The following is a 12,294-nucleotide window of genomic DNA, read 5'->3' on the forward strand; positions in this document are numbered from 1 at the left end:
TGCTAGTGTACTGTAGTGACCGCAGGGCTGTCAGTACACTACCGCAAACCATACACTGACCCATTTAGACCCCAATGGTACACAGGCTCTGCACACTATAGAAGTGATTACAGTGCAGTTACTAATGACTCACAGGTGACGTCTTCTCCGATTGCCGTTGCTCACTTTTTTCTTTCTTCTCCATCTGGTGCAGCCATCATAATGACTTCTCCGACCACAACTCGTCTGCAGGCGGGCAGAGCAGGGTGACTGGGGAAGGGAGGCAGCTGGGGGTAACTGGGGAAAGGAGGCAGCTGGGGATGGCAGGAGGAACAGCTGGGGTGATAGGGGGAGGGGGAGAAGCTGGGGAGTAGCTGGAGTGACAGGGGGAGCAGGAGAAGCTGGGGAACAGGGGGAGCAGCTGGGGCGATGAAGGAAGCTGGGGCAATGGGGAGAAGCTTGGGCGACAGGGGGAGAAGATGGGGTGGCAGATGGGGTGGCAGGGGGAGGGCGAGAAGCTGGGGAACAGGGGGAGCAGCTGGGGCGACAGGGGGAGGGGGAGCAGCTAGGGGTGGCAGGGGGAGAAGATGGGAGGGCAGCTGGGGTGGCAGGGGGAGAAGCTGGGGTGACAGGGGGAGAACCTGGGGCGACAGGGGGAGAAGCTGGGGAATGGGGAGAAGCTGGGGAACAGGGGGAGCAGCTGGGGCGACAGGGGGGCAGTCGGGTTAACAGGGAGGGGAGAAGCTGGGGAACAGGGAGAGAAGCTGGGGCGACAGGGGGAGAAGCTGGGGAATGGGGAGAAGCTGGGGAACAGGGGGAGCAGCTGGGGCGACGGGGGCAGTCGGGTTAACAGGGAGGGGAGAAGCTGGGGAACAGGGAGAGAAGCTGGGGCGACAGGGGGAGAAGCTGGGGAATGGGGAGAAGCTGGGGAACAGGGGGAGCAGCTGGGGCGACAGGGGGGCAGTCAGGTTAACAGGGAGGGGAGAAGCTGGGGAACAGGGGGAGAAGCTAGGGGGAGGGGGAGCAGCTAGGGGTGGCAGGGAAAGGCGGAGAAGCTGGGTAACGGGGAGCAGCTGGGGCGACAGGGAGGGGGAGCAACTAGGGGTGGCAGGGAAAGGGGGAGAAGCTGGGTAACAGGGGGAGCAGCTGGGGCGACAGGGGGAGGGGGAGCAGGGGGAGAAGATGGGAGGGCAGCTGGGGTGGCAGGGGAGCAGCCGGGGGGGGGCAGAGGGACCAGCGGGGGGGGGGGGGATGGCAGAGGGACCAGCTGGGGGGGATGCAGAGGGACCAGCGGGGGGGGGGATGGCAGAGGGACCAGCTGGGGGGGGATGCAGAGGGACCAGCGGGGGGGGGGGGGGATGGCCGAGGGACCAGCTGGAGGGGGGCAGAGGGACCAGCGGGGGGGGGGGGGGGGGGCGGTGGATTAGCCGGCCGGCAGGGACAAAGGCAGGCTGGGAAGGAAGGTCCCCCTATGCAGGGCCGGCGTGAGCTTCCGGCATAGACTGTCACACAGGCCGGAAGCTCACAGCGCAGCCCCGCGATGCCCAAACTTCCCTGCTCAGCAGCGTGCGTGTGACGTCATCACGCCGCTGCTGAGCAGGGAAGTTCGGGCATCGCGGGGCTGCACTGTGAGCTTCCGGCCTGTGTGACAGTCTATGCCGGAAGCTCACGCCGGCCCTGCATAGGGGGACCTTCCTTCCCAGCCTGCCTCTGTTCCTGCCGCCCGACTGATCCCCCGGCCGACTGATCACAAGACCCCCCCCCCCCCCCTGCCGCACCACCCGGGCGCGGATGTCAGCGGCGGGGCGGCGGAGGGGGTAAAAAAAAAAAAAAAATTAAATAAAAGAAATGTGTCCTGCGGGTGCCGCCCCCCGCAGGGCGCTGCCCTAGGTGCCTAGTGCCCTAGGTGCCTAGCGCCCTAGGTGCCACGGGTGCCTAGTGGCAAATACGGCCCTGATTCTGAGCTGATAGTTATGGAGGTTGGCATATATTGAAGTGAACAGATTCTGTGCTGGGGAATGGCTTAGCTGCTTACTGCATACTTCTTTATTACCGAGCTCAACTGGGTAAATGAAGCCCTATGGCTACAATGGACGTATGCACCAGAAGCTTATACTGCATAAATGCCTTTTTACAATGTGGGGTTCGTTTGTTTTCTGAAACACTAAAAATAATAACAAAAAAGATGTGATTTAAAAGCAGCATGTATTCCAAATGTGTTCACATAATATGAAATCTATACGCTGGTTGTGATTATTAATAAATATATATATATATATATATATATATATATATATATATATATATATATTATATAATTTTTTTTTACAAATTTGTGTGTTTTGGAGAAAATTGGTGACATTGAGAATAATAAACCCCTAGTATATGACGTACTTATGTAAATTAGATTTTCTATATGCAAGACAAATGCACCATTTTCCGCCGTACTGCATAAAATACCTGAATGTAGCAGTATGTTATGAAAGCTAACAACCAGAATCTGATAAACAGCAGAGCGATGTTCAGAAAAGCATATACAGTAGATAGCTCTTGTAGTCTTGGAAAATCTTACAGTTTTTCTCATCATCACAGATTGCCTTGAGGGCCTATAATTTTTTTGTTCTGATGTAATCTTTTATTGCTTGAAATACATTTAAACTGTCTGGTAAATACAGTAACCATGTACAATAAGTGTGAATCCCAAACGCATCTTTTGACATAGTGCCCTATGGGAAGAAGACATCATTCTAATTTATCTGTAACTGAACATAAATGCAATTTTCTCTGGTCTACAGCCGAGCAATGTAACATCAACAATGTAACAATGTAACGAGTAACATCTTCTCTAAAGTTTTCATTTATCATTGGTTTCCTCCAAGTTACTTGAGGTCCTTGAAGTCTTTCTTTCCATTTTGCTCAGAAAGTTCTCTGCTGCGGTACATGAGCAATGACAAAATAATTCAAGAAGAGTTTATGATGCAAAGAAGTACCAAAAAGGACACAGGGAAGAAATCTAAAAAGAAAGGAGAGAAAAATACAAGTCCAAGTCATTATGGTTTACTCTCTGGAGCACAAATGGATTCCCTGCGGCAGGAGGTGGTCAGTCCCTCAGTAGCAGACACAGCTTCATATCATGTAAGTAGCATGCCTTCTGAAATCTGGTCTTATTTTCATGCATTGAAGAGGTTATCCACGTAATACTATAAAAAATTAAATGCTTGCTGGTTTTACTCACCAAGTCTCCCTGAGTATTTTGAGCTGTCTCCTGTCTTTCTAGCTGCTGTCATTCCCGAGTTACATTTTTTTTTTTTTTTTAAAGTAGATCTATATCCAAGATGGTGATAGCCAGGAAACTACATTTCCCATCATGCATTTCCCTAATTGGTCCGTTTGCATACTCGCCCCCCTTAGCTTTCTTTCCTGCCCACTTCTGTTATTACTATTGCACAGTAAACATAGGACTGTTTTTCACTGATTTTGCATCACATCACTCCAGTATGTATTTCATACTAGCTGATGATGTAGCAGAGCTGATACAAATAGAGGGGGAAGAGGGAGCTGAACTTGGGCAGAGTGCACACTGACAAGATGAATTTATACAACCAGAGCGGGGAAATATGAGGGGAAAAAAACAGGCAAAGGGTGCAAGATAGGTTATATATGTATATAAGACATAGGGTGGTATTGGGAAGGGGGATAGTTAAGAATATTGTTTCTGTTACCCAGATAACCCCTTTAAGTAAATCATTGGTTATGTCTATACAAAGATTCAAATGTTTTATTCTACAATAAAAGAAGTTGGGTTTTATATTTGGACTATTTTTCACAGTACAATTTAATAACATTTTGTATGTTTTTGGTTTTATGTGTTTGATTTTTTGTTTCCCCCACATAAGAAGAGCAGAAAAGTAATAAAACAAAATGTTAAAACCTGCACCTTGCAAACATGACCTAAAGGTGAGAGTCATATTTCCCCAAATATTTCCATTGAGGGAAAAAGTCACATTTTTATTATAGGCAGCATTGTCTGCTTGTAGGAGCTCTACAAATGTTCAGAGACATTACTGGATGTCACAAATCAGTCTATAGGAAGATGCATATGAATTTTCTAAAACTATGTGCACACCACATTTATTTATCCTGTTGAAACATTCGTCACGTGGAAAAAAAAAAGATCGGACAGGATGATGTCACAGGAAACAACATCTGTAGCATCCCGTTACCAATAAACTTGATTTCATGAAATCAAATCCATTAGGAACCTGTCGTTCAACTGTACAGAAAATGGATCTTGACGGAAATTTGTCAAATGGAGACACGCATTTAAGTTGAAATGTATTGGTCCGCTTAAAGGACACCATCTCTAACTAAACTCCTTACCCCAGAAAAAGCTGCAATATCTTTTCCACTAGGTATCTATAAATTCTTTACAATCTGCTGGTCATTACCTGTTGTTAAGGACAGGAGAAAGAGAGAGCTTTGGCTGTGTATAGTACATGCAAGCTGTGATTCTGCCTTCCTTGTCTAGGAGAAGTTAACTGTTCTTAAAAGGTAAATCAAGGCTTTCTATTCATTGTAGCAGTTAAGAACTCAGTGTAACCCCTTCCTTGCTTTGCTGTTACTGCTTTTCATTTCTGGCCACTCACTGTAGTGCCTTGAAAAGCCAGTTAATGCATATCTCCCTTCTCCTGTGCTCTATATCATCCCCCAGCACAGTGCAATCCTGTTCAGTCCAGTGAATTTTCATCAACACTTAAGTTGTGGCATACTAGGGAGTGGTAAGCGCAATGGTGTGCTTTGATTGGCAAAAAAAGGGAACAAGTAACTGTGTCCCCCCCCTGTAACGGAGAGAATGAGAAATAGCTGTGTGCCATGTAAAGAACTCTCTGGGCCTCAATAACAGCTGTAAGAACCCAAAAATTACCATGTTAGCATTTCAAAGGATTACTGTAACAAAAATTTATGTTTGTAGGTTTAGATTTTAAGAAAATAAATAAAATGGAAGTTTTAAGAGCATGGTCATATTTAGTATGAATATGAACCTAGCCTATTTCCCCACTTGCTTCATCTTGGTCTATTGTTGCACATTTTCTCTCTTTCTCTCTCTCTCTGGCTCTTTCTTTCCTTCCATCTAGCACATTCTTTATAGCACATGTTCTTTCTCCCTCTCTCCCTCTTTCTCTATTGATATTTGCACAAAAAAAGAAGAAAATGGAGAGCTGATACTAGTATCATTAATAACAATATTATTATTGTTCATTGGTTATTTATGATATTAGTATCCGCTCTCCATTTTCTTCTTTTTTGTGCAAATATCTCCAATACCAGGAGACCTCGAGCCTGTCTGGGAGGATTGCAGCGGATCTGCATGTGGAAACTGTTTTGGGCGTATACATCTAGTGAGTGGTGAACATTTTCACCTTCTGAGATTTCTACTGGGAGAACAGTTTTGCTCCCGATTTATTTTATTATTTTTATTATTATTATTATTATTATTATTATTATTATTATTATTATTATTATTATTATTATTATCATTATTATTATGATAGTAATATTTTTTTCTGTGCATTTCAGAGCTTTCTCTATTGCACATTGTTTCTCTTGCACGTAATCTTCCTCTTTTGCACATACTGTACTCTCTCTATTGCACTCTCTCTCTCTTTTGTACATAATCTCCCTCTCTTGCACATTCCCTCGAACATACTCTTTCTTGCACATTCCCTCGAACATACTCTCTCTCTTGCACATTCTCTCTTGTACATAATCTCCCTCTCTTGCACATACAGTACTCTATTGCACATTCTTTCTCTCTTAAACATTCTCTCTTGCACATAATCTCTCTGTTGCGATTTCTCTCTCTCTTTCGAACATACTCTCACTCTTTCTTGCACATACTCACGCACTCTTTCTTGCACATTCTTTCTATCTTGCACATACACTCTCTCTTGCACATTCATGCTATTCTGCACATACATTCTCATGCACATAATCTCTCCGTCTCTCTTGCACATACTCTCTCTCTCTTTTGAACATACTCTCTCTCTTGCACATTCTTTCTATCTTGCACATACACTCTCATGCACATAATCTCTCTGTCTCTCTCTTGCACATACTCTCTCTCTTGCACATACATTCTCATGCACATTATCTCTCCGTCTCTCTCTCTCTCTCTCTTGCACATTCTTTCTATCTTGCACATACTCTCTCATGCACATAATCTCTCACTTTCTCTCTTGCACATACTCTCTCTCTTGCACATTCATGCTATCTTGCACATACACTCTCATGCACATAATCTCTCCGTCTCTCTTGCACATTCTTTCTATCTTGCACATACACTCTCATGCACATAATCTCTCCATCTCTCTCTCTTGCACATACTGTACCCTCTCTCTCTCTCTCTCTCTCTTGCACATTCTTTCTATCTTGCACATACACTCTCATGCACATAATCTCTCACTTTCTCTCTTGCACATACTCTCTCTCTTGCACATTCATGCTATCTTGCACATACACTCTCATGCACATAATCTCTCCGTCTCTCTCTCTCTCTCTCTTGCACATACTGTACTCTCACTCTCTCTCTCTCTCTCTCTCTCTTGCACATTCTTTCTATCTTGCACATACACTGTCATGCACATAATCTCTCCATCTCTCTCTCCGTCTCTCTCTCTCTCTCTCTTGCACATTCTTTCTATCTTGCACATACACTGTCATGCACATAATCTCTCCGTCTCTCTCTCTCTCTCTCTTGCACATACTGTACTCTCACTCTCTCTCTCTCTCTCTCGCACATTCTTTCTAGCTTGCACATACACTCTCATGCACACAATCTCTCACTCTCTCGCTGTCACTCTCGCACATAATCTCTCACTTCTCTAACACTTCATAAGGAAATTAGTGTGGAAACAAAACGTCCCTTCAGCTACAAGGGCAGGAATCCTTTCCCTAATAGGTCAGTTCAGATCAATATCTGCTTTCTTGCCAGTGAGGAAATGATTTATAGAGCGCAGAAATAATTAAACTGCTGCCTTTAGTTTCCCATTATTTTTATTAATTTAGAAACTTCATCAACTTTATATTGATTTATAATGTGGTTGCTATTGTTATGGATAATTAATAGCAACTTAGTCTAAAGTTTTGCTGAAGCTATAGAATAACCTTTTTAATAACATTATTATAAGAAGCTAGATCTAATGAGGATCCTGGTTTTCTTTTATCCTTTCCTGTCTAGTATCACAATACCCAGTCCATATCCTATACCATGTCCTACCAATAAGCCTAGTACTGGCATAGGACAGGAGCACTCTGGATTTGTCTCCTGAAGACAAGCCTGTCGATATACTCGGTTAGGATATGCCTGCATAACATGGTTTTGAGACATGGAATTCTCTAAGCTATAAGATAACAGGGCATTATGGTTCTGAGAGCACATGGGCCCCTTATTCTAGTGATCGAATGGGACCCCAGCTCCAAGACCGTAACTAAAGGTGGTCATATATTTTCAATAGCTGGCGACTGAACAGTTCTTTTCCCCAATACATATAAATGTTTAGCATAGCCAAATGTTCATGTATTCTCTATGGGGAAGGGGAATGTAAGCCCCAGTTATGAAATGTAAGCAACAGACTTGTTGTTCATATAATAAAAATATAACATTTTGTCCTTAACTTGGACCTGCTCTCTGAAGGAGCCACCATCTTAATGTGTCACATCTATATTAAAATCTATACATGCTATATGTATATGCCTGTGTTCTCCATCACCACAGGAATTCAGTACGTCTTCCATTTTGGACAAAAAGCCTGGCTGCCTTCTAGACCACAGAATTGCTGATCTGCTAGATTACTCACGTACTCCCTATACCGCTTCAGGACATTGAACTTACCAATAAAAACAAAACTCTGACATGTGACAGGCTCAATTTATATCAGTGAATACAGTAGGTTGGAGAGCCATCCACAGCCCATTGCCTCCGGTGTTTCATACTATGCCCCATAATATCACACGACACCTTCTGTCACCATGTTGTGTAAAATTCCTCACAAAACTTCAGTGCAAGAAGCACGGCCTGTCAATACCTTTTATATAATCACCGCCTTAAACCTGAGATGTGGAAAACTGCAAATAACACAAAATATTTCATATTCTTAGAGAGTATGGAAAAAGAAACACTAGTGCACTGTTCTGGGGAGCGTCTGGCATTATAAATCTTATATTAAATGTAGAGTACACGCTAACACAGTGTTCTTAGTCATTTATATAATTCTTCTTATATTGCTACTTTTCTTAAAAAAAAAAAAGAAGTTGCACTTGCGGAAATTACATAGGTTAGGATTGCTTATTTTATGTGTGGGAGTGATTCCTATGCAAAGTCTGCAGGCTGTGTAAAAAGAGCTGTCTGTGAGTTTCCCTTTAAAATAGACAGGGGTGTTACTGAGCTCATGGCTAAATAAGGCATCAGGACTCGTCATGCTTGGTTTTTTTTTTTACCTCCATAAAAAGGCTAGATAAAAAAATACTGTGTTTTCAACCCAATCCTGGTTTTGGTTAAAAGTACTTAGCAAAATAGCAAAATAATGTGTGCTCTTAAACTGTGGGATAAGCATTCATTTGCCATTAAACCCACAAAAAGGGGAAAAATGGCAGATCTGTTTTGATAAATACTATCAAATTAAAATTTGTCAAATTTGTCCAATGCATTTAACATAAAAAAACATTGTGTGCTGTTCTGTAGTCTATTGTCTACAAGTACACCCAGATCCTTCTCCATCAGCGACTCTCCCAGAGTAACTCCCCCCAGGACATATGATGCATGTGGGTTATTAGTACCCAGGTGCATAACTTTACATTTATCCACATTGAACCTCATTTGCCAAGTGGACGCCCAAACACTCAGTGTGTCTAAGTCATCCTGTAACATCTGCACATCCTCCATAGACTGTACTGTACTACAAAGCTTGGTGTCATCTGCAAAGATAGAAACATTGCTGTTAATTCCATCCTCAATATCATTAATAAACAAGTTAAACAGAAGGGGGCCCAGTACTGACCCTTGGGGTACACCACTTTTTTTGACTACCATTCGGAGTAGGAATCATTGAACACTACTCTCTGGGTATGATTATTAAGCCAGTTTTCAATCCAGTTACTAAATAAACTTTCCACATTTATAGATCCTAACTTAAGGCCCTATTCCATGGGCCGACTGTGAGGAGCAAACGAGCGCTGCCAGCGCTCGTTTACTACCCATTCCCCTCATTCCGCGGGTGAGTGCGGAAGGGGCCACGGGGCGCTGCGTGGGGGCTGTTGGGGTTATTGCTAGATCGTCCGGGCAGCCCATAGAGGATAGTGGCAGTCTGCTGCTGCAGCTCCTATTCCACGGTGCGACGGCAGTAGATAACAGCTATCACAGTCGATAGTTTTTCAACATGGTTGAAAGACAAATGACTGCAAGGATCAGCCAACATGAGCGATGTTGGCTGATCGCTGCCTTCTATTCCACGGGGCGACTATCGGCTGTAATGGCTGATATCGGCCGAATACAGCCGATAAACGTTCTGTGTAATAGGGCCTTTACCCATCAGATGCCCATGAGGGACTGTGTCAAACGCTTTTGCAAAATCCAGGTACACTATATCCACAGCTGCCCCCCTATCCAGGCTTCTACTCACCTCTTCATAAAAAAACATATTAGGTTGGTTTGACAGTTTCTATCCTTAGTAAAACCATGCTGGTTATCACTTATAATACTGTTACCCACTACATATTTCTGGATGTAGTCCCTTATAAGCCCCTCAAATAGTTTTCCCACAATGGATGTTAAGCTTAAGGGTCTATAGTTACCTGAAGAAGACCTAGGGCCCTTTTTGAAGATTGACACTACATTTGCCTTGAACCAGTCACCTGGCCCAGTACCAGCTAAAGAATCACTGAATATTTCATACAAGGGTAAAGAAATTACAGAACTGAGTTCCCTAAGAACTCTGGGGTGTAATCAGTCAGGCCCTGGAGCTTTGGTTACATGGAGTTTATTTAATTTATCTTGGACCATATCTATGGTAAGCCATTTCAGTACATTACACATGTTAGCAGCACTGGCCCTACCCACCTCAGCACTGGCCCCACCCACCTCAGCTCCATCCTCCTCTTTTGTATATGCAGAGCTGAAGAAGCCATTAAGTAATCTAGCTTTCTCATGATCCCCAGTTCTACATGATACATGCTCTGACCTTGTTTTTGTTTAGTTTTTTTTTTGCATTTATTTTTAGTTTTTTTGTGATTTATTTTGCTATCTATGGTCATCTGCCTTGCATTGTGAATTTTTCCTGCTTTTATTTCTTTTTACAGGTTTTATTAACCTCTTTGTACTGTTTAAAGGCTACATCTGACCCCTCTGATTTGTATTTTTTGAATGCCCTTTGTTTGTCATACCCATATTTGTTACCCATAGGAATACATTTAGCAGTACAGTTATTTAATGTGGATTTGAAGATTTCCCATTTATTATCAGTATCGGTATGTAACAGCAGCCGCTCCCAGTCTATGCCCTTAAGTTCAGCCCTTAAACAAGGAAAATTGGCCCTTTTAAAATTAAATGTTTTTGCCCTCCCAACATGTATGTGTTTTATACATTTCAAGCTAAAAGTCACTATATTGTGGTCACTGTTACCCAGGTGTTCATGGACAGCGACATTCTCAACCTTAGGGTGCCTTCACACGTACCGGATCTGCAGCACCTTTAACCCCCGGCCGCCCGCAGCCCGGCCCAAAGCTGCCGAAGTATAACCTGCTCGGCACCGCGGATGTGTGAAGCTCCCGGCTCCCCTCGCTCCTCATCAGCCAATCAGTGCTGCCGTGCACTGATTGGCTGATGAGGAGCAAGGGGAGCCGGGAGCCTCACACAACCGTGGCGCCGAGCAGGTAATGTATGCTCCGGGCTGGGGGCAGCCCTGGAGCATACATCACCTGTTCCAGGCTCCTGCTTGCTTCGGAGCCTCCCAACATCTTCCGGCAGTCAGCCAATCAGTGCGCTGCGGTGGGGCAGTGCACTGATTGGCTTACCGCCGGGAGATGTTGGGAGGTCCCGGAGCAAGCAGGAGCCTGGAGCAGGTGGTGTATGCTCCGGACCGGGGCTGCAGGGGTTAAAGGGGCTAGGTTACATGTCCGCAGTGCTATGAAAATTCTGCTGCGGATATGTAACCCATAGACCTTCACACTACATGGATCCACAGCGGATTTAGCTGCAAACCCGTAGCGTGAAATCCACTGCGGATCCGGTACATGTGAAGGCACCCTTAAAGTGGTTTTTCATTGTGGGGTTTTAGCTTGGTACCAGTTCACACAGTCATAAGTCCACTTCAGTTAACCATATAGTTGTAAACCAAACCACAGGAGCAGAGGCATAGCTAGGGGTTCAACCTGAGGAAGGGGAGGAGGGGTTCAGTAAGTCTAAGTGGGCCCCAACCTATTATATTACCCATAGGGAACCCCACATAACCAGTCCTAAGCCCAAACCTTAATTATGGAACATACATATATATATATATATTTTTTATAAAACGTTCGTAAAGATTATTAGTGTACATAGAAAAGAAGATTTTTTTTTCTAAAATGAGAATGAATATACCTGAAATATTCTGACTCGTCCGTTATCGACTTTTTCCTGTGCATTTTTGAGTGCCGGGACATTTTGTATTCTACTGTATATTGTTTACACCTTATTTAGGAAGGAAGGTCATGGACTTGGATAACCACTGGGCCCACCTTGTTTCTGCAGATAATGAGTGGCAGTGACATATTGTCAGGGAAAATTTCTCTGTAACAAATAATCATCCCTGCACTGCATGGTTTGAGTCAAGACATTCTGCTGGGATCGATCTATCTATCTATCTATCTATCTATCTATCTATCTATCTATCTATCTATCTATATTAATTGTTTATTACTTGCTAGCTCTGGATTCTTTCCTGTAATTTTTTTTTTTTTTTTGCAGTGACACAGATAACTTCTTCATTCTGTTCCCTGCATTAGTATTCAGTAGCTGCTACACTGTCTGGATACTAAAATAATTGCTCCTATACACAGGTGCTCATTTTTACCTTTCCTTGAATTTAGTTAGGTACTTGAGGGTTTTGCTTGTAATTTGGTATCGAACTGGCGTCATGCCAGTTCAATATTAAATTACAGGCAGAACCTTTAACAGGCTCCAGATGACATGACAACTACTAGGTGGCCACACATAGAAACATCTAACATATACATCACCTGACAGTATCTTGTTTTAATAATCTTTTAACCCCTAGACGACCC

General features: G+C 43.7%; 1 protein-coding gene across 4 annotated transcripts in view; it reads left to right on the forward strand.

The window, feature by feature from the left end:
* Positions 1-12,294, forward strand: part of CNKSR2 (connector enhancer of kinase suppressor of Ras 2) — a 258,126-nt gene that overhangs the window by 136,200 nt on the left and 109,632 nt on the right. For all 4 annotated transcript variants that reach the window (XM_069945142.1, XM_069945143.1, XM_069945144.1 and 1 more), the window contains one exon: positions 2,900-3,114. In XM_069945142.1, the coding sequence (XP_069801243.1) occupies positions 2,900-3,114 (215 nt within the window). The remainder of the gene's footprint in view (positions 1-2,899; positions 3,115-12,294) is intronic.

Source organism: Dendropsophus ebraccatus, chromosome 11, assembly GCF_027789765.1.
Source record: "Dendropsophus ebraccatus isolate aDenEbr1 chromosome 11, aDenEbr1.pat, whole genome shotgun sequence".
In the NCBI taxonomy this organism is placed as follows: Eukaryota; Metazoa; Chordata; class Amphibia; order Anura; family Hylidae; genus Dendropsophus; species Dendropsophus ebraccatus.